General features: G+C 40.2%; 1 protein-coding gene across 1 annotated transcript; it reads right to left on the bottom strand.

Annotated features, from left to right (window-relative positions):
• Positions 1-10,111: 10,111 nt before the first annotated feature.
• LOC136874141 (ejaculatory bulb-specific protein 3) lies at positions 10,112-18,257 on the bottom strand. Its single transcript, XM_067147700.2, has 2 exons — positions 18,037-18,257; positions 10,112-10,394 (listed from the first exon to the last, which is right to left on the bottom strand). Exons 1-2 carry the CDS (start codon positions 18,230-18,232, stop codon positions 10,198-10,200), a joined length of 393 nt encoding a protein of 130 aa, XP_067003801.2. The 5' UTR covers positions 18,233-18,257; the 3' UTR covers positions 10,112-10,197.
• Between the last annotated feature and the right edge of the window lie 6,030 nt (positions 18,258-24,287).

Genomic DNA, 24,287 nt, shown 5'->3' with positions numbered 1-24,287 from the left:
CCTCTTAGTAATGCCGTAACTATTTACAAGTTGAAAGCAAAACAAATCTCAATGAGCTGTCTGACACAAAACTGGTCTTAAGCATTTAACTTATCAGATCCATTCATTTCAACATTCATAACTTCAAATGAAAATTTTAACTTCTTTGAGTAACTGAACTAAACGTTAGATCCATTGAATTGGACTAAAAAATATTTATTTGGAAAACATTACTTAAAGATGTCTCTATCAGATTTATTTGCATCAAATTGCACTCGTACAATAATTATTTCTACGAAACTTCCTTTAAAATTGGGTTGAACAACACGTGAAGTTAATCTCTAACATGTGACGCCTTGAGAAAATTAAACATTACAAGCTTTAAAATAACAGTGAACCTTATCCAGACGCGTGAAATAATCCCTTCTTATTCATTGACGTTTGACACTTTGATCTTATCTCAACTTAATTTTAAAATGAAATTTACTAAGGTTTTAACTTTCAATATGTCAGATCAACTCAAACAACGATGCTGATAACCTGGGCCCAAAAACATGATGAACACGTAGCCGGGTCAAAACCACATTCAAAACTATATCAAAAGTCACTGAAATTGCTACAACACACATACAAAGACACACGAGAATTATTTACATTATTTACAACGAATTCTAGACTTTGAATTTTATATTTTGATTTTTACCCTAGGCACATGAAATATCACGATGACGGTTTCTGTTAGAAAAAATTTAATCCATGACTCTCAGAAATGTGATGACGTCTGAGTGATCACTTAGTCAAAGATGAGGAAAATTTCACAACGTTGGTCATAATAACATCAGCGGTTGATATCTGGAAGAATTGTCGTCTACAGAAACGCACATAGTGCAGGTCAAACATTAGCATTCGCATTCATGGTTCATGAGTCACGACATTATTATTACTTAATTCTACATTTATCAATTAACACGTGCTTCACTCCTGAAGAAAGTACGTTTTACCACACACGTCCTCTTGAAATAAAATTCAATAAATGAATTCAATAATTCAATAAACACAGTAAACGATCCGTCGGGATTCTGCCATATTCCAGGCTCATATTCATCCTAATTGAGCACTCATTTACATTTTACAACAAGATCAAGCAATATATAAATTCATGACCCATATTCATTCATTTAACCCGAGGTGACATTTTTCATTATTATTATTATTATTATTGTTACGGAGTATCGTGGATTTGCAGAGGTGAAAGAAGGTGCGGGGGTGAACAGGTCTCAAAATACGAAATTAAAGTTAAGATAAAATTTAACAAGGTTATACTTTCTTAGCAAAATCAAGAAATAACAAGAATGGCAGGTACAGAGTAGCAAGGCAACAAATGTACAATTACAGTATTCACAGGATTTGGGCTTCGAGCCCCGGACTCACAATTCTTGAGCAATTAGCCCAACTTTACCCAAAAACAAGATTCGACAAAGGGGCAGAAGACCCCAATCATGTTCAGGAGCACTTGCTCCCAATTACAAAATAAAGCCTCCTCGAGGCACCCAAAATCAATTTCAAAAGAGCAATCCGCTCTCAAAGTTTAAGCCTATCAAAGGCCACACCAAACTCGACTTTCCAGCTGTCCTCCAAGGACATAGACACAGGGGTAAAAAGATACCCAACCTACTGAGGCCTATTAAGTGAAGAAACAGAAATATTACATGGCCTCGACAATACCAATTTGAGAGGAGGCGAAGCTGCACTCCTAATACATTTTGTTTAAAACCTACTTGGCACTAGGCCGTTAATGCAAGGGCTAATCCCATACTAAACAGATGACTTATATGAGAAGACAATTTACATTACGCTAGAAGAAACGGTTGAGAAAATAAGTTCACCTCGAAGCAATATGAGTGGGAGCTCGAGAGGGTTAAGCACTCTCTATCCCAATTTGTAGTTAAAACAGAAAGAATTGATACCGAGTGTCTTTACATTTTAAAGGAAAGTTACATGGAAAAGGCTTCGGACTTGCCCCGAGAGTTAAACTGCTGAGCTAGCAAGAAAAGAAGTTATTAAAATGCCATTACCTTGTGGTTGAACTGCTGCCCGAAGAAAGAGGCGCTTCCCGCCCCCTGCTACGTAATTTACACACTGATAGCTGTTACTGAAGTGGCGCGGAGACCCGAAAATCAGCAGTTTATATACTCTCGCGGAAAGTTCGAGGCGTTTCAAGAATGAGAACACCCTCCCACAAGAATTTTATTGGCTAACCAAGAAAACCCCTACACAAGATGAAGAAGAAACACATTATTGGTGGAAAATTAATTCGAGAAATTCGGGATTGGTAAATTCAAAACAAGGGGAAAGAAAGGGTTAATATTGCCAACTTAAACAATGACTGAAAGAAATTTAACAAGGAACAAACTTATGAATTCAAAATTTCTCCAAAAACATAGTTCTTTCACTTCGCACTAGGGTGCACCATTGTAATTCTTCAGTAGTGTCCTCTAGAAGAGAATGTTCACACTTCTTACTACAGGCAAAACAAAAATACATCGAAAACGACACAGTTCAGAAACTTCAAAATTTACAAGTAATGACATCTTCTGAGAAACTTGAGAATTAACACAGTAGATAAAGTTCAGGCTTCCTCCAGTAGGGGAGTTTCAACTGGCGCAAAGTTTGAATTAGCGACGTGGAGGTGTACCACCCGGTACAATTATTATTATAATTATAATTATAATTATAATTATAATTATTATTATTATTATTATTATTATTATTATTATTATTATTATTATTATTAGATGTGCTACATATTAAATTTACGTAAGCCATAGTTTGACAATAAGACAGATGACACTAACACGCCTTAAATCCAACTAGAAGAAATTTTACATTGAAATCCGACAAACAAACATGCCGTAAATCTGTCCCACATGATTTCCACATTGAAAATATTTTCAAAATTAAATTTTTAGTTACCGATGAGGACAGTGATTTTTAAATAACACTGGACTACTAAATGGGACATTTGGAGTAATCGTAAAAGACACACGCACATTCTAGCTACTCTAATAGGATTCAATAATCCTTCACACACAACGACAACGCTACCATTTCCCATGTGAAGGAAAGATGAAAATATTAACTACTATTGCAAATCTAGAAGAAATACTACCATTAGTGAATAAGTAAGCATTATTTCTACAAAGATGAACAGATAAAACATTAGAAAAAGGTACTTAAAATATGATGAAACTGGATCTCTGCCGATGTTCTGGAATTTACTGGATCACATGCTGTTGGTTATCTGCTTCCGTCGTTATCTCCCCATGTTAGATGTCGCCTACGTTTTGATACACCATCGCAGCCGTGAAGTCCAACGCAGAAATATTTTAGGTCTCCTCTTCCGATCGTTGAAACATCTTGACGGACTCCAATAACCACGTGGCGATCCTCTTCTTTCTTCTAGTACAGTGGAGACTGAAACTGACAAAAGTTTTTAGAAGATATTCCGCACACAATTACGTTGAGTTTTAGAGTTGAATAACACGTAACTTAGCCTGCGAAAATCTGCCAGACTCGTTGACGAATGTATTATAAGAAGATAGTTGATTTGTACTGCCGAGTAGAAATATCGCCAAGTCCAGCGACAGAGTGTCTGCGTCGTAAAATCCCATAAAGTGCGAATAATTCAGAGTAAAGGCAGGAGTAAAAGTAAGAGAGCGTTTCTTATGAAAATTTGGGTATTTAAGCATTTTTTAAGGAGGGTATGTCACCACATTGACTCGTGATTGGCCGTCGTCTTACACCTGATAGGCCATTACAATTCTCGAAAGTACTCTCATTCGAAGACCCCAGCATGCGCAATTTAGATCGGGGCGACCTTGGACGTTCCCAGCAAGTCATGTTACACAGCTGACTGGTCGATATAAAATCAATACTTTGCTCCTGGCTGGTGAGAACCGGTTCCGTACAGGCGAGCACGTCTCTATAACCCAAGAATGGAAATATATCACCCGTGCTAATGAAATAATAGCCTGTTAGTTGAATACACAGCGAAATGTTTATTGTAGGTCAAATTTGAAGGGGACTATATCATGTCCAATTGCGTCTTAATTTTTCGTTTAAAGGTAACTTTTGGGGCAACTTCCATGAATTTCAATCCGCATTATGGTGATACTTAAAATCGTGCTACACCAAACGAATATGAACATGAACATTGGACAATAATGTGAAGATATTTTGAAGCTCACAATTATTTCAAATGTTATGATTTTGAATTTTCAATTTATTATTAATTTGTTTTGCGCGATCTATGATTGTTGTTCATATTCTTTTCGATTTCATGTCTTTGATAATTTTCATTCGTCGTTTTATTATTTGAATTTCTATTTTGTTTTAATATGATAAGGGGTTATTTTATGGAATAAACACACCTTACCCCAAATTATTGTTTCTCATTCGAGATAAACCTCCATCATTCCTGTCGTATACTTATAGTTAAGTGATAAACTTCGACATTTAGACTTACCCTCGACAACCCTGAGTTTGTCGGAAGTTTGGTCAGGAAATTGAGGCATCGTCGTAGAGAGTTATTACCCCTGGGTACGGTACACTATTGTAACTCTTCCTTCATCTTATATCATCTTAATGAAATCAGTAATCATTACGTACTATATCCCAACCCGTTGCTTTTAAGTATATCCCCATAAATCTCATCAATTTCGGCCAGCCTTTCAGATTTCAGTATTGAGTCTTTTTGTAAATATTGTTATATCACAGGCAAATGTCAATTTTCCGCTAGTGTTAGTCACTTCCTCTATCTGGACATTAATCTTTCATGTTACTACCTTTATATACTGCTGACTGAATACTTATGCCTGCTATGTATCCTCACTTATACTCTCCTGTTGTTCATTAATGATTCCTGGAGTGTACTTCCTGTAAATTTTTCCTGCCTTAAAGTACCTAAGCATACCCTACACTATTCCATCGTCACCGAAATACCTAACAGATTTGATAGAAAATAGGACAATAAATACCTGAAATATTCCGCTGTTCTTTGTATGGAAAATAGTATCTCAAGAACCGGAAGGCTTATGAAGTTAGTGATCGAAAATTCCCACGGAGTTCTCAAAAGGGGAATTTCGAAAGATATTGAATTCCAAAAGTTAATCTAATATCATAGAGAGCTCGTGGTTTGTATTCATAGATGCCCTTAAAATTGCTTACCTGGTCGGTTATTTTATTTATTTATCGTATGATGTGCACAAATAGATTATATAAGTATACAATATATACACAATATGTACAAGCAGAAGCCTATAGTTCCAAATCAAGTCCATTGATCCATTTTAAGGCCTCCTCAGTTGCGTTATGAATGTCCTCCAAAGGACCTTGAAATGCTCTCCGTGGACACTCGGCAATTACGTGGTGGATGGTCTGTGAGGTAGCTCCACAATCACACCCAGAAGACTTCTGCCAGCCCCATTTATAAAGCATATAGCCGCATCTTCCTTGATTGACTCTTATCCTGTTTAGAGTCCTCCATTGGCGTCTGGGTAGATGGAATCCGGGAGGTTGAACATGAGGTAGAGTCACAAGACGTTGAATGGGAACAGAAGACTGCTGCCATTGGTGTAACCAGGCGTTCGTGATGGAGAACCCAGATTCTTCCAGTGTAAGTGCAGTGCGCCAGGGTGGAGATCTAGACTTAAGTCGAGGAGGGGCAGGTTGAGTAATATCCTGGTGAACGGGGAGGTTGGAGTCCTGGCTGGTCTTCTTCCACAGTTTTAGAAGAGCTTCAGACCTTCTTAAGCAAGGCGGAGGAATATTACTGAGTGTAGGCAGCCAGGCCACGTTTGTAGAGCGAATACAACCGGTTATGATGCGCATTGTTTGATTTAGTTGAGCATCAATTTTCGCAGTATGAGCACTGTTCAGCCAAGTTGAAGCGCAGTATTCGGCAACTGAATAACAAAGAGCTAGAGCAGTAGATCTCAACACTTGGTTGTTTACGCCCCAAGATGTGCCGGCTAATTTTTGAAGAATATTATCCCGACTTTTAATCTTGGCGGCTGTGTTGTTAATATGATGTTTATAATTATGTTAGGGATCTGTCTAATGTGACACCTAAATATTTTGGGAAGGAACAGTGTTGTAAGGATTGATTTCTGAATGTTATTGAAGGCTTGTAGTTGGCAAATTTATTTCTGAGATGAAACACAGATACAACAGTCTTTTGGAGATTTGGACGGAGACACCACTTTTGGAAGTATGTATCTAGCTTTCCTAGATCTGCTGTAAGAATTTGTTCAGCTTCTGGAAAACTTGGTGTTTGGCTAACCAGTAGTATATCATCGGTATTTAATCGAGTATTTCCTGTGGGAGTGTTAGGTAGAGTGAGTACATTTCAAAATGTGAGAAAATAATTCTGAATGCTTGAAAGTCCTAACGGACTGCAAATTCAAAGGAGGTAAACCACAACCTACAAAGGTACTGGGATGTGTTATGAATAACATTTTCATGGGAATTCCAACGCAGAAGAATTTTCGATTATCCTGAAAGGTTTGAAACGGCACGAAGGGATTCAGCTGGATGACAATGTAGTAAGCAGTTTGGCCGATGCCGATGACAGCTCTAACGGCAGTCTGTGCTGAAAGGCTGCAATCTAATATCTTGAAACCAAGCGAATTGGCCGCGTGGTTAGTGTAACGCATTTCTGAGCTTGCATTCAGGAGATGGTGGGTTCGAATCCCACCGTCGACAGCCTTGAAGATGGTTTTCTGCGGTTTCCCGTTTTAACGCCAGGCAAATGCTGCGCATGTACGATGATTAAGGCCATGGCTGATACATTCTCAATCCTAAGCCTTTCCCATCCTTTCGACGTCGCCGGAAACCCTTGAAGTGTTAGAGCAGCATTAATACACTAGCAAAAAATCTTGGAATTTGACAATAGGTGTAGCTAGTGTGATATGAAAATTAGCATTTCCGAGACTAAAGGGATGCCAGTAGCAAAGAAACCTAAGAGAACTGAATATATGGCGAAAGCTAAACCCAAACCCCACGGTGCAACAGCCCCGAATGGCCATGGCGTACAAAGCGACCGCTGCTGAGTCCGAAGGCCAGCAGATTGCGAGGTTGTCGTGTGGTTAGCACAACGGATCCTTTCGGCCGTTATTTTTGGCACATAGACCGGGGCCGCCCTTTCACGGTCAGATAGCTCCTCAATTGTAATCTCGTAGACTGAGTGGACCTCGAACCAGCCCTCAGATGCAGGTAAAAGTCCCCGACCTGGCCGGGAATCGAACCCGGGGCCTCCGGGTAAGAGGCAGGCACACTACCTGTACCCGCGGGGCCGGTTGAATATATGGCAGGGAATTCAAAATTGGAATATTTCAGGTCCCCTTTGGGAATCAACATCTATATCATACTTGGATCATTTCAAACTTTAGCATGTGTGTTGTCTCAGGATTGTAGTATAGTAACTAGTGAACCCTCTGGCTTTCCCACTTTCGATTTTTCTGAAACTTACTGATAACGAACGGCCGTAGCCGTGTTGACACACCGGATCCCGTGAGATCTCCGAAGTTAAGCAACATTGGGCGTGGTCAAGAAGTGGATGGGTTGTCACGCGCTGTTGGTGGGGGGTAAGGGAATGTAGGACCGGAAAGGAACCGGCCATCCTACCGTACGTAAAACTCCGGCTCAGGCACACCTCTGCGGAGGTTCGGACCTGCCTTCGGGCAGAATACACCCTTACCTTACCTTACCTTAATAATAACGTGTGCACTGAAGTAAAGGTAGCATACGAGAAATTGTTTGTATCTCAGCTCTTTCTTTCTCGAGTTATCGAAGGGAAAACGTTGAACTCCTTCTAGTAATCAGGCAACCTGAGAGCGCGTTTAGGTAAGACAGAAATTTCCTTTAAACGTTATCTCACCTCAGTTCCCATAGGAACATGTATCTTATTTGAACGAATGATGATGATGATGATGATGATGATGATAATAATAATAATTAAAATAGATCTCAAGCGGATATTTTACTTGATGAGTGCACAATCAATCAATCAATCAATCAATCAATCAATCAATCAATCAATCAATCAATCAATCAATCAATCAATCAATAAAAATGATCTGCATTTATGGCTATCGACCAGGTGGCAGATTTCCTATCGCTTAGAAATGTATCCCGTACTCCTCGTCCTATAAATGAATATTTATCCCATTTTTTCCTCTTTAAATCCAACTTTTTCTTCATATTATAATACTTCTTTCTTTCAAAAGATCCAACTCTAGCTTATTCATCTACCTCATTCAACGCCACATAGTCGAGCATCTCGTCTCCTTAATTCCAAGACTACCCAGCGTAAATGTTGCAACACTACACTACTCCTTTGACGGAAATCATCCTTAGAATCTTTTCAGCGGGCGAGTTGGCCGTGCGGTGAGTGGCGCGCGGCTATGAGCTTGCATCCGGGAGATAGTGGGTTCGAATTCCACTGTCGGCAGCCCTGAAGATGGTTTTCCGTGGTTTCCCATTTTCACACCAGGCAAATGCTGGGGCTGTTCCTTAATTGAGGCCACGGGCGCTTCCTTCCAACTCCTAGTCCTTTCCTATACCCATCGTCGCCATAAGACTTATCTGTATCGGTGCGACGTAAAGCCACTAGCAAAAAAAAAACATATTTTCAGTTCTCGTATCAAGTAGTTCTTCTGTGGGTCCCATAAACTGGAACCATACTGTAATTAGGATCCTACCAGAGACTTGTACCCCTTCTCCTATACATCTTTACTACAACCCTTAACTACTCCCAACAACCTCGTTAATGTGAATACCCCAATGAAGATCATTCCTTATATTAACACCTAGGTAGTTACAGTGTTCCCCGTGATGTACTCTCACCCCATCAACACTGTAATTAAAACTGAGAGGACTTTTCCTCTTAGTAAAACAACTTGACTTTTCAATCCTTTTACCATCATATCAATAACGGCTGTTCTCACCACTCTGTCTAGGTCCCCTTGAGTTCGCTCATAGTCCTCCACTCCATGATGCACATATTTTATCGCACCGGGAACACACCATGAAAGCGTTTTCATTACAATATTGTACATACTGCAGCATACTGAAACACGGAAGTTAATATCTAGAACGTTTGAATATTGAACACAAGAAATAATAGATATTTAAAAAATGCTCCTTGCCAAACATGGGGAAGCATTGGTTGATTTTTGAATGAAGCCAACTGATTCTAAATAATAGACAAGCATATTTTCATGTTGAAAGTTCTGGCACGGAGATTTAGGGTACCATTCTTGCTACATCGATTACACTCTAGAAGTCATCCGGCAAATACTAACTGTCTCTTAAAATGTGGAAGAAGATAAGTATAATGGTTCGATGCTGATATTTGAGGATATAATTTTACTCGAAACACATACTTTCTAACCAAAACACACCTCATGTAAACATACAAGTGAAAGGCGGGAAATACGCTGTTCATTTGTTTTCATGGCCTTCATAACTACTCCTGAGTGGCCAGAGATACCAACCTATCAGTTGACATTTACCACAGACTTGTAAATAAAGAGAATTGTTCCATCTGCAGCAGTTACATTTGCAGATCATTGCAAGCTTGAAAGGAGGGCGTGGCTGTACAGACGCCATATTTAAAAGACTGATTTGGGGACTTTAAATTGTGATATTGTAAAAAATAATTATATCAGCATGTAGAGCACACTCCAGGGAATTATATCACACCAAAAAAGAAAATTCGAATTTTTGACCGAAAAACACTTCCCAGTGTCCTTAAACTACACAGCATTCCTTCTACCACAGGATTCGATGGAGATTGCATCTCACCTAGAGTTTACGCACAAAAAAGCTACCCATATGTTTGGTGTTCAGAGATGTTCCGATATACCTCTGTTCATTTAAACCTCATCCCAAGTATCTGCCGCAATATTGCTGCATTTCGAAGTGGGAAAGCTGCAGGGTTTCCTTGCATGTGAAACTGAATCAACGAAATAACTAATGAAAACATTTTATTGTCCCTGAGACATATACATTAGTACCAAGAGATCACCGTTCCAATGAGAGGGAAAAGCAGAGGAATATTATAAAACCTTAATGAAATATTCGTAAATATATTTAATTAACAACAAAAAACAAATTTCAATTATACAACGAACGGCTTATCTGCACTGCGTAGTCACATTACACGGTAATACCATGCTTTCTGGCTTCTTCCTCGTACTTCTTGGTGTACTCTCCGGTGGGATCCCACTTGGCTTTCAGTTTCTTCCATCCCTCAGCGTCGTTATGAATGGTCCATTTGATGACCTTCTCTGCCTTCTCCTTCTGCTTGTCGGTACATTTACTACATTCAGTAGCCACAGCATCAGGAAGGTACTCTGGAACATAACATGAAACAATGGAGTCGCTTTACCGAAAACTCCTGTAGATCATCAGAAGAACATCGATAATCACGAGTGTTGGTCTGATACGTCTAAAATTATCTCGTAGGATGCGTACGATTAAGATATTTTTTCTCGTAATTCCACACTTTAGTTAATTCTAGAGCAGGGGTCTCCAAAATACGCCACTCGGCCGAAGAAACTCTAGAAAAATAACCTTTATCAAAAAAAAAAAATAGGCAAAAGGCATTATTTTAATGCTGTGCACAATTCTTACTGATATCTAAACAGCTGGAAGTGCTGCATTCACTCCAGCCACAGAATTTACCTGTTCTTGGAACTACTTATATCTGCTAGCAGACATTTTCATTGATGACGTACATATATATACGTACATACATACAACGCCTTTCAGCATTCCACCTGCAAGATTCTGTGTTTATACTAACCACCCCCACAGTCCTCTATTTTCAGCTAGTACTGTGGATTCGTTTAGTACCATACTTTTTATTTTTAGAAAATTAGAAACCAAGTCCAACTGTACTCGTCTTTGTCTCCCTCTACTTCTCTTATCCTTCATGACAGAGTCCATTATTCTACTAGGTAACATATCCTCGTTCATTCGCCTCGCATTACCCCACCACCGATACCGGTTTATCCGTACCGCTTCATCCAACAAGTTCATTCATAACTTAACCTTTATCTCCTTATCCAAGTAACCACCTGCCATTGTTCCGACCTGCTTGTACTAGAGTTCATTCTCGTTAAATTCATATTTGTTACTTTTAACTTATGAATAAGATATCCTGAGTTTTGCTCGAGATCTGAATTCTTTCTTACAGAATAATGTTTTTCGCTAACTGCATTAGCTTTACTGGACCTTTTTTTTTGCCAGTTGCTTTACGTCGCACCGACACAGATAGGTCTTATGGCGACGATGGAACAGGGAAGGGCTAGGAGTGGGAAGGAAGCGGCCGTGGCCTTAATTAAGGTACAGCCCCAGCATTTGCCTGGTGTGAAAATGGGAAACCACGGTAAACCATTTTCAGGGCTGCCGACAGTGGGGTTCGAACCTACTATCTCCCGAATACTGGATACTGATCCAATCTCACTTACTATACTACCATCCTGGGAGAACGCATATTCTAAAGGCTTAAAATTATCTACGGGTTCCAGCTTTGTATCCCCAACGTGACATTCAGTTCCCTTGGATTTCTTACCTACTGACATCAATTTAGTCTTGGAAATGTTAATATTCATGTATGACTCATAGCACTTATTTTAATTTCCAAAATGTTAGGCTGCAGGATTTCAGCACAGTTTGCTATAAATACCAAGACCTTGCCATGGGCCAAACCACCTACTACATTTCCACCTAACTGAATCACCTCCTGTCACGTTATACCTTTCCATAGTGGATCCATGTAAACTAAGAACTATAAGGCTGAAAGATTACAGCCATGTCTAACATCTGTAAGTACCTCCTATCATCAGTGCTTACTGCAGCCCAATTGTCAGCTTAAGGGTCTTTGATTGCTGTTAATAATCTACCCTTAGTCCCATAATCCCTCAGTTCTGCTGACATAATTTCCGTCGGTACTTCGTCATGTGCCTTCTCTAGATCTACGAAGCATAACTGTCTGTTCCTCAGCAGGCATTTTTCAGTAATTACCTGGTTCATATCAAAAATGTGTCCGACTCGTTGGCTGAATGGTCATCGTACTGGCCTTCGGTTCAGAGAGTCCCAGATACGATTCCCGGCTGGATCAGGGATTTTAACTTTCATTGGTTAAATCCAGTGGCTCGGGGGCTGCGATTTGTGCTGTCCCAAACATCCCTGCAACTCACACACCACACATAACACTATCCTCCTCCACAATAATATGTAGTTACCTACACATGGCAGACTCCGCCCACCCTCATCGGAGGGTCTGCCTTCAAGGGCTGCATTCGGATAGATAACAGCCACACAAAATTATTGTTACTATATTCCTCACCGGGCATTTTTCAACAGTTACCTGGTGAATATCAGAAATGTGATCCTAACCGACCCTATGTGGACTGAAATCACACCGGTTTTCATCCACTGTCAGCAATCCATCGCACACTCTCCTCCAAAGTGCCAGTGGACACCTTGCTTGGTATACTGATCAGTAAAACACCAAGATAGTCCTTCCTGTTCCCTCTTCACAGAAAAGTGCAATTACATGTAATATGGAGATAAATTTGGAATTCAAGCGGAAAATATAGGACAAAAATTCATTTGTAGGACGAGCGATAAGGGACTGGAATAATTTATCAAGGAAGATGTGCGATAAATTTAAAAGTTTTTTGAAAACATTGAAGATAAAGCTACTGCCATAAATGCAGAACTTTGATTGATTGATTGATTGATTGATTGATTGATTGATTGATTGATTGATTGATTGATTGATTGATTGATTGATTGATTGATTGATTGATTGATTGATTGATTGATTGATTGATTGATTGATTGATTGATTGATTGATTGATTGATTGATTGATTGATTGATTGATTGATTGATTGATTGATTGATTGATTGATTGATTGATTGATTGATTGATTGATTGATTGATTGATTGATTGATTGATTGATTGATTGATTGATTGATTGATTGATTGATTGATTGATTGATTGATTGATTGATTGATTGATTGATTGATTGATTGATTGATTGATTGATTGATTGATTGATTGATTGATTGATTGATTGATTGATTGATTGATTGATTGATTGATTGATACTGCTTTCTTCCAAACAAAAGGTACCTTACAAACATACAGCACTAAGTAACGAACACGTACTAAAGTATACTTGGTTATATGTAAAAGTGTTCACTAGAAACGTTTTCTTACACATTTTACTAATTCCCTTTTAACAAATGTGCCAACCCTGCGGAGTAGTAGCGTGTCAGCCTGTTACTGGGAGGCCCTTTTTTCGATTACGGCCACGTCAGTGATTTTCATCAGGATTTTAGGGCTTGTTCGAGGTCAACACAGCCTACGTAATTACAGTTGAGGAGACATGCGATAGTGAGATGAGGGCCTCGGTCTAGAAAGCCAAGAATAACGGCCGAGAAGATTCGTCGTGCTGACCACACATCACATCGTAATCTGCAGGCCTTAGGGCTGGGCAGCGGTCCCTTATTAGGCCGTTGCCTTTGGGGGCTGTTGCGTTATGCGGTTTGGTTTGGTTGTGATAAATGCTACATTCCCCTCCCCCCCCCCCCCCCCGCGCCACCAACTGAGCCTTAAAGTTTTATAACTTATGTGGCTCTCAGGGTCCTGTATGTTGGAGCCTCCTGGACTATAGTCCATATTGTGATTATGATGCAGATCGGAACATACCGCTTAGTCAAACATCTCGTCTCCTTAATTCTAAGAGTACTGCTCTTAAAATAGCGAGGACTATCCGCGCCGTTAGTAATATTATACAACGGAGTACTCCGTATCTACTTAGAATTAGATATTCTACAAAAATATTTCAAGGACATTTTCCTTTCTGACTCTGGCTATTTTCCAGAGAAAAGGGCTTTTCTCTTCTCTGACCCATGCCTTCACCCTTACAAACCAAACCGGTTAATCTTAATCAAGAAAGTGGACACACACGAACCTATAAAACGTCATACGCGTTTTCTTTACAACTGAAGATACTATGCTTTTATATGTCAAAAGCTGCGAATTGATCATGGAGTCGAAGAATTTGTAGGAACAATGCATGGGCGAATGTTATACGACCGGGCGAGTTGGCCGTGCGCGTAGAGGCGCGCGGCTGTGAGCTTGCATCCGGGAGATAGTAGGTTCGAATCCCACTATCGGCAGCCCTGAAGATGGTTTTCCGTGGTTTCCCATTTTCACACCAGGAAAATGCTGGGGCTGTACCTTAATTAAGGTCACGGCCGCTTCCTTCCAACTCCTAGTCCTTTCCTTTCCCATCGTCGCCATAAGACCTATCTGTGTCGGTGCGACGTAAAGCCCCTAGCAAAAGAAAAAAAATAAATAAAAATGTTATACGATCTTTTTCAGTTATACAGAAATATTTCTGACGAAGCAAAAGTAATATGCGCCTTCAGAAGAACATACTTTTAAATATCCTGTAGAATTGCATATGTGTGACAGAGTGACCTTTGTCTCCGAGGCACAGATATCTTTCTAACTGTGAAAGAAATAACGAAATAATCGCTTTAGTGGTTTGCGATATTAGCACCGGCACACAAATAGAAATTGTATATCGTCGGCTTACTTCTAAAACCTTGTATGTTACAATGTTCTTCCTACCCAATATATTCCTTGACACTGGTCACGCCTCCCAGCCACATTTTTATATGCAGTCCATCAGAACCCTTTTCGTAGTGTTCATTTTCCTATGCTAGGGAAATGGACCTTACCATACCGTATTGTATGAATGTTGTTTTCAAGGCGAATTTAAGCACTTCTACAGTAATAATAAGGTTCATTTTCCTTTCCACGTCAGCATAGGAAAATGAACACAACGAAAATTGTTCAGATGGACTGTACATCCATATGTGGCTGGGAGGCGTGACCATTCTTAAGGAAGAAAATGGATAGGAAGTGCATTCGGAGATACAAGGTTTTAGAAGTAAGCAATCGATATCGTTGGTAAGGATTTCCCGTAACAAAGCGGTAGAAACCGTTCCAACAAGGCATTACATTCAGTGTTTGGGAGGGTATAGTCTATTTACTGTACAATAATATACAAAACAGAGCTCAAATACATTCGTCAAAACCTCAATATAGTAGAAAATTAACATACCTACTGAGTGCACTTTACGGCCTGTGCACAGATGTGTAACAATGCTACCTTACCATGGGAGCGGTTAGTTTTAAATGAAGTTTGGAAGTCGGAACATGTGTCCATCCAGGGCCCATTTCATTTGCATTCCCCACTGATGCGCACTTAGAGCTGTTACCGAGGTGGCATATCCCCTATCATTAGTTTACCTAGTCTTTTAATAAATTATTTCAAGGAATGTAGAAATTTATCCAGCATCTTCCCTGACAAATTACTCTAGTCTCGTATTATACGTATGGTACCGACAGAGTTGCGTTTTTATTCAGTCAAAATATGGTAATATCCAGTGAGTGTTTGCTTTGCTATGACAGTTAATCAATTCTAGTGACAAGATTAAAATTACTTGGGTTTAGACTGAAGACATTGTTTCTCCCATGATGAATCATTTATCGATACTAGGTGCAGGGTTGCTACTACCACTCTGTAAAAAGGTGTTTCTGACTGTTCTCCTTGAGCTCAATGAATGTAAAAGTAAGCAACTCGTTTTTCATTAAATTACTAGAGAAATGGCATGCGCCTTGTTTTATCTCTATTCGTTCAGTTAACTTAGAAATAGCAATATTATTTAACCTTCGGAATATCTCAGACCTGCCCTCAGAAGACTAAAGCAGAACACCAGAGCGATTCCTCCTCTGCTTCACCAGTACTTAAGAAAAGAAAAAGAAAACTGGATACATTTTGACACTATTCTGCAAACTGTTAAAACAAGAAATTGCTCATGTACCAAATCATGAGTAAATGTTGGCTCTATATAATATTATCATCATAAAATCATGGACGTAAACTTTTATTCATTTATTCCTGTCACCGCAGCTTCTTTCAGGAGCTATAAATATTATTATTATTATTATTATTATTATTATTATTATTATTATTACTATTAGTATTATTAGTATTAAAAACATTTTTATTCCGTTCCTGAAGGTGACGGCGGGCCTCCTAGACGGTAACCCCGTCTCTGAGACCAGGGAGAAGTGATACTGTGAAGGACATGTTCGGAGAACATTAGAGCGTTGGTGGCCGTGGCCTATGCTAGGAAAAGTTACGACATTTGCCTTAGTGCAGGAGCATAGAAAAACACGGAAAACTATTCTCAGCACAGCCGACGGTGCAAACCAGCCACTCTCCCTCTCCCAAATGCAGAAGAGTAGAGCCACGGCAGAGCAGCGGCCATCCTTTCGTTGCTCGGTTGGTCGGTCGGAATTCAGAGCTGTCGGACCACGGACCACCTGTGGTCACTTGTAGTCCAAAGCCTACCTTGCAACCGTCCGCATTGTTATTATTATTATGGTCAAACGTTTCTTACATTCAGTTAGAGTAAAGTTGTTAAGGTCGTTTCAATAAACAAGAACAAGATCTAAAACTCTCTTGCGTAGCGCACGCTGAGAACATATGTGTTTCTTATCAACAAGTTAATCAAATATTTGTACTATTGACATGTTGCCACATTATTCATTCTACAGGATAAAAAATTATTACTGTAAATAAACTGCAATATATAATTTTATACATGTCTGTATTCCTTGCATACAATTAAATCGTGCCTGGCTGATAGGACATGGTCTTCTAAAACATTTAAAAATAATATTCGTTCCTTGACGACGGTATTTTTTTCCTATTTGAAGAACTTATTAATTTTTCCTTCTTTACTAGCAAAGCAATCAACAATTGTAAATGAATGAGCATATATAATTTATAATAGATCACTAAAATAATGTTTGTGTGCTGAAGAATATTTTGTACGTTAAGATGTACACACCTATTCGAATATAGATTCAGAAGGTGTTTGTGAAGAACGTGATTTTCTATGAAAATGGTAACTAAAGCATCAATAATTGTGATGTTACAGAATAAATATCAAGCAGAAATGCGCAATTCGGCTCACAAACGACGATATAAAGGATCGAGTGTGTGGAAATTTGACATGTGGTGACGACTACAAAAAGAGAAGGACAGTAGGGCCAAGGGTCCTATCAGATGGAAGGCGATTGTACAAACTAAACCGTGAACTCTACCAACATCAAGAAACCCTCATAGATGTCATCAAAAGAAAACGACTAGCTTTCTGCGGAACATGTATGGAATGCATTCTAACAGGCTGTCCTATAAGATCTTCAAGGTAACCAGCAAGGGTATAGCCACTGGATCGCTGTGGATACAGCAGGTAGAGAAGTATGTGGTAAAACTTAACATTAATAATGCCATCATAATTAACAGAAGAAACTACCGTTCAACTATCAAAACCGTACTCCGACTAACATCCCTTAGAGAGAATTTAACCACAGTGAGACTAGGAAATGGTCGGAGGAACGCAAAATAGTGTTCAGGAAGGAAACGATGGATTACTGGGCCTATAGAAAAGGTGAAGGTATCAAGAAAAAGCAGCATGCATACCTATTAATAAGAACACCAGAAAAGACTACATTCGAAAACAACAACAACACAGCTAAAGCACAAGCACCGTAGTCCTCAGGTGGCCCAAAAGAACTCAATAATAATAATAATAATAATAATAATAATAATAATAATAATAATAATAGTGTCTAATAATGTTCTATGTCCTACTAACTACAGTACGAATTTTCGTGGAATACGAGAAACATGAATACTTATTTGTGAAGTCCTGTATAGATTAGCCTGTATTCGAACCACGTTCCTTTAGGTGAGTCATTTGGCTATCGCACCCTCTAGATTATTGGTGAAACAGATTTCAACAGATACGTAGAGTAGAAGCGCGGAAGTCAGGACTAGCAACTAATGAAAATGTCCTTCTTCGAGAATAAGCAAGTTCTAGGTACTTACTTCTGAGTTCCTTGCCTTCCTCCGAACAGCTCTTGTCATCTTCAGCCACCAGACAATCGAAATACGCCTTCCTCAGCCGCTCATTGCTGAGGATCTCGTCCACGTTGATGTTATCATACTTGGTGGTGTAGGTGTCCCCAGCCAGGACGACAGCCACGGTGGCGAGGAGGACGCACAGTGCCAGTACTCGGTTCATGGTGAAGAAGAGTGTGATCCCACCTCAACTCCACACCCTTATATACCACACGGTAGGTGATGAGATAATAGATACGTGGAAAAAATTCCCCGAAGCGTTGCTTCTGGAAAACAAGATTACAACATGTGTATTGAATGTTCGTTCGTTTTATTTCAGCCGCTTCAAGAAAAAGTAGATATATGCGTCATGTGTTTTAGCTGACATCTTGCCAACTAGAAAAACATAGCGGCTAAGCTTGATTCCATTCCCGTCATATTGTAATGGATTTAAAAGCCTGGAATAGAGTCCACCGAATATCAAAAACGGAGTTAACTAATAGAGTATAGTTGTTTCAAGCTTTACCTTCGAGTGTATGGCTCGATAGTAAATGACATGTAGAGAGTTTACGACTGAATTCCTTCCCCGCGCAGTACAAGTTAATTACGAGGTACATTCTGGTTATAACACCTCCGGGTTTTTCCCCACTAACTTATCACACGAAACCTATGAAAGTTGTGTCATTTCTCAGCGTAATATACCTGCATCCGTCAACATTTTTCACACCGTCGACGCCTTGATTCCATGACGCTGCCAAAGCCTCTTTAAGGGTCTGTTTTGACCTCTGGAAAATTGCTGATACAATAGAGGCACAGCTAGTGAATGTACGGCCACAGAGTGTGTTTTTCATCGTTGGAAACATCCAGAAGTCACTAGGAGCCAGGCCAGGTGAGTAAGGAACTTGGAAAATCACTTTGAAATTATTTTCACGAAGAAACTGCTGCGTCACTTTCACCCGATGCGCTGGTGTTTTGGCTTGGTGAATGAGCACACGTACAGCCTTTTCCGGCCTCTTTTAATTTTTCAGATTTTCAGGTCGTCATGCAGGATTGTGTACTCTGGTCCCACGGAAATGCGAACTCTGGAGACGATCTGTTCCACACTCATTCGACAATCCACTAAAACAACTTTCTTTATTCGATCGATCATATCGCCAGAGCGGCCTGTGCGAGGCCGAGATTGTCTTGGTTTGTTGTAACACGACGTTCTGCCTTCTTTCTACTGTCGCACCCACGAACGCATATTGGACACATCCATGACACCATCTCTGCATGTCTCACTCAACTGGCGATAATCGGTGTCACACCAAGTAAGTGGAGAAAACGTCCGACTCGTTGGCTGATTGGTCAGCGTATGGCCTTCGGTTCAGAGGGTCCCGGGTTCGATTCCCGGCCGAGTCGGGGTTTTAACCTTAATTGGTTAATTCCAATGGCCCGGGGGTTGGGTGTTTGTGCTGTCCCCAACATCCCTGCAACTCACACACCACACATAACACTATCCTCCACCACAATAACACGCAGTTACCTACACATGGCAGATGCCGCCCACCCTCATCGGAGGGTCTGCCTTACAAGGGCTGCACCCGGCTACAAATAGCCACACGAAATTATTATAGTGGAGAAAACGCTGATCTTGTAATGAAAACGTCGCCATTGAAGTATCAAAAACAGTTCTCACTCTCGCCCATGCCGCTAGAGTTCTTTGTGTCGTATAGTACCCGCTTATTTAAAAACAAACTGTATGTTCCTCTCTGCTTCCAGTTCTGAGGACAGGTGTTATATCTTGAACGCACCTCGTAAGATCGCACACCGATAAATGCATCACACCCATCCATATAGGTTATTTCATTGACCTCATTCACTTTAACCCAGGGCCTCTCAGGGTGCATGCGCGTGGTGCATGCACTGTGCACGGTGCAAAAGACGACTTCGCTTGGTTGACCAGAGTGCATACCCTCCCCCCCCCCCACTCCTCGATTTGGAGCACTAGCGCTTACTCTCTCTTTCCTCACGCCTGTCTCGCTCGCTCCCCTTGTCTCCTTCTCCCCCACTTGCTACGTAGCGCTCCAAATCCGAGCTGAGTTGAGCCGAGTAGAGCCGAGCTTAGCCGAGCTTAGCCGAGTAGCCCAGAGACCAAGCGTTGGTCCGAGTCGAACCGAGCGGCGCCGATGCACAGTGCACGGAGCTCTTGCGCCTCTATCTGCACGCGTGAGAATCTGGGCGTTTGAGAGGCCCTGACTTAACCCTTGGTTATCGCGATTTCAACAGTCGCGTAAATCTAAATGCTTGTTAGTTTCATTCATCCATATCTATAACGGATGGATCACCTAAATCTTTGTGAAATGGAAGGTGCTGTCGATATGCTGTTTTAACAGAAATGAAACGTAACGAATGCCTCATAACTGTATCCCGTTTTCGTAATTATTAGAATATGCGTTATCTCAAAGAACGTTTCCAAATGAAAGAATAACTTTCAATAACATCAAATTAAAAATAAATGTGACGGCCTACAATATCGAAAACCAAAAAATGTTTTAAGAATAACAATGTAACAAAATAAGTTACAGGATTGTAAAAAACTGCAAAATGACCTTGATAATGTTGTGAGATGGACAGTAGGCAATGGTGTGATGATAAACGGGGTTAAAAGTCAGGTCCGCTTACTTTTGATGGGGTGAAAGTTCCTTTTGGGGATCATTGTAAGTGCCCAGGTCTTAATATAAGGAAAGATATTCATTGGAGTAATCACATAAATATGATTGTAAATAAAATGTTTTGACGGTATTTAAAGGATGTAAAGGAGAGGGCATATAAGACCCCAACTAGAGTATGGTTCCAGTGTATGGATTCCTCACCAGGATTATTTGATTCAAGAACTGGAAAAAATCCAAAGAAAAGCAGGTCGACTTTTTCTGTGGAACTGGAACTTGGCATTGTTAGAACACAGCGTAGTAATGTTCGTAAAAGGTGAGAATCTTTGCCTCTTTTCCTCTTCATCGAACATGTCATGTGATAGCATTGCTTTTAATCGCGAATTTACAGTCGGTTTATGTTGTATTATGGTAAGTATACTGACGTCATTGTAATGACCTATGATAGATAGATAGATATATAGTTAGATAGATAGATAGATAGATAGATAGATAGATAGATAGATAGATAGATAGATAGATAGATAGATAATGCCTTTATTGGTGGCGAAGTTAGGGCTCTGGGCCCTCTCTTAGACTTAACCACTAGAAGATTATACGTAACTTATAATTACAAGTAACAATGACATAAAAATATTAATAGCAATAATAATATAACCCTTAAAAATAAAGAATGGAAAATTAAATGACGTAACTACAGTAATCCATTCTTTCATCTCATTGATTCCTTCATTCACTCAACTACAGGATGGCGCACGAATAGTTGACACATTTTAATTTTAGTATAACAAATTTATTTTTCACAGAACACTAATGAAATTTTAGACACAGGCATCTTGGACCTTGGAAATACATTTCACTATATCACATGTTCAATGTGGCCTCCACTGCGGCAGACAACCTCTTCGAGACGAGTACGCGTGTTTCTGATGACTGCGGCACACGTCTTCATGAATTTCACTGCAGAGCTGCACGATCCGAGCACGCATTTCCATGCAGCTTTGAGGTCTTGGAGCAAAAAAGGTTTTCTTTAAAATATCCCCATTAAAAGGAATCACAAGGATTTACATATGGGCTTTATGGATGCCAGAAGATTCCGCCATTATCGTTGTACTGTGGGTACACCAAATACTCCCCTCAAAAACTCAATAATATCGTTAGCAGTGTGAGGTGTTGCAGCATCTTGCACCAACTACTGTATATGAAGAGGGATAGCGTGAATTTGAGGCATGAATCCATTATGCAAAAAACTGTCTGACTGAAGAAAAATGGTCCATTTAACCCATGTCTTGACAGACCTACACACAGACTAACTTTTCCCCCATACGTGTTCTTTCGTGAATAATGTCCGGTTTTTCTGTAGCCCCAAACCGCACATTTTGTTTATTAAGTAAGTGCCCCGTTGAGATGAAAATAAGCTTCGTCAGAGAACCAAGTGTTAAACGGTAATTCATCTTTATTTTGAGTCCATAAGGCGTACTGCAAACTTTTCTGTCTGAGAAGATCTGTTAGCTTGTGTAGTACAGTCATTTTGTACAAGTACCAATTGAAGGTCACCGTGTAACATTCTTTGAACTGAATAGCGCGATATTCCACTTTATCTTGAAGCACCCGTGTTGACTTGTGCGGGCTGCGCTGCATGGCGTCCCTCAGCGCAGCGATGTTTTCGGGAGACCGAACTGTTGGTGCACGTGGTCGCTTTTCTTCCTTCACACTGACTTGTTCTTCAAAGTTTCTGTATAAGCGAAGTACGATGTTCCTTGCTGTGCCCACCTAGTCTGAAATACAGCTCGAAATTTCCTTTGAGTCGCCATAAAAGATAACTGTTTTGGCGCGCTGCTGAACGGAGAGTCGGCCGTGGGCGGCCATGGCAGAAAGCTCACTGGAATGCAGGCATTTGGAGAAAAAGCAGCAGTGTCACCTCTATAGTTATTTCCATGAAACAGGGAAGGTGTGAGCAAAATTTTAACAACATAGTACGTAAGTTGCATTTTATATTTGCTTTTCAAATGTGTCAACTATTCGTGCGCCACCCTGTATTATCCAGCAAGTCAGTGGGATCTACTCAGCAAATGCTCGCGCAAGCCACTTTAAACTTGCGATGAGAGGGATTGTGCCTAATGTTCGCAGGTCTGTTTAATGTTTGTCTGCGTCTATTGCAGCATTAACTTATGGGAAAATGGATGGGTGTATTTTAACGAAACTTTGTATTTCAGTTTAGAATAAGGTCGAGTAGTATCATAGCTATAAGTAATTCAAAGAATTTCAGCAGGAAGTGGTGGTGCATCAGAAAAAGCATAAATCGATGGACCTCTTTTACGGTTGGTTTTACATGGAAATAGCTCATGATGAATTTTTATTCTATATTTCTATATTTCCTTTCCAAAAAATGATGGCTATATCAGCAGGATTCATATGAATGTTTTACAAAATCCGGTAACTAAGGAGACTGTAAAGAGAAATGCTCTGGAGGTCGTCCCGGCAATGTTTAAGGTTTTGTACTTCTGTCAGAATTTTTAAAAATATTAACGCGATACTTTGTTTCCTTTTATACCGGAAAGAGGAGATCAAAGCAAAATCATCAATAATGTTTTTTCACACGGTGCTTTACGTCGCACGGACACAGACTGGTCTTATGGCGACGATGGGATAGGAAAGGGCTTTACGTCAGCAATTATGAAAAGATAATAATAATGTTATTGTTTTCTACCTCCCACTAAATACTTCGATGGTTTTCGGAGACGCCGAGGTGCCGAAATGTTGTCCCGCATGAGTTACTTTACGTGCCAGTATATCCACCGAAGCGCGGCGACGTGCTTGACCACTTTCAAATACCACCGGACTGAGCCAGGAACTAACCTGTCAAACTGGGGTCAGAAGGCCAGCGCCTCAGCCGTCTGAGCCACTCAATCCGGCAATAAAACAAATATAAAAGAGCAAAGAAGCACAGAGAGCAAGGAAGCAAGTACATCACGGCATGTCCACTTGTGTGCCTCATGCTCAGAATCTGGAGAGCCGGGCTGAGTGGCTCAGACGGTTGGGGCACTGGCCTTCTAACCCCAACTTGGTAGGTTCGATCCTGGCTCAGTCCGGCGCTATTTGAAGGTGCTCAAATATGACAGCCTCGTGTCGGTAGATTTATTGGCACGTAAATGAACACCTGTGGGACTAAATTCCGGCACCTCGGCGTCTCCGAAGACCTTAAAAAGTAGTTAGTGGGAATTTTAGAATCTGGAGAACAATACGAAGGGTAGACAAGTGTAGTAATGATACCCCTGATAAGTGACCGTCCCATCAGCGACGAGGTTCTACAGCTAGTTACAGTATTTTGGGGTGATCAGATTACAAGCATGGAAATACGGGACACTTCGACTGCCGTTGATTATTAGGCCGTATTTAAGATTAGATTATCTTAACACGGATCACAGAGCCCAAAAAGAGTATATTTACAGAAAACCAGTATTGATTTTGATTATTATACACCTATTATTATTATTATTATTATTACGCAGCCCTGTGATGCATAGGTAGCGTGCCTGTCTCTCATTTCAAGGCCCTGGGTTCGTTTTCCGGCCAGTGTAATAATTG

This window comes from Anabrus simplex, chromosome 5, assembly GCF_040414725.1.
Source record: "Anabrus simplex isolate iqAnaSimp1 chromosome 5, ASM4041472v1, whole genome shotgun sequence".
NCBI classification, from domain to species: Eukaryota; Metazoa; Arthropoda; class Insecta; order Orthoptera; family Tettigoniidae; genus Anabrus; species Anabrus simplex.
This window is presented reverse-complemented; position numbering and strand designations above follow the sequence as displayed.

Bases quoted from the DNA above. Each gene is read 5' to 3' on its own strand.
- LOC136874141 (XM_067147700.2), bottom strand. From the start codon at position 18,232: ATGAACCGAGTACTGGCACTGTGCGTCCTCCTCGCCACCGTGGCTGTC. The intron at 10,395-18,036 runs GTAAGTACCTAG...GTTATGTTCCAG, and splicing joins GGAAGGCAAGGAACTCAGAA to AGTACCTTCCTGATGCTGTG.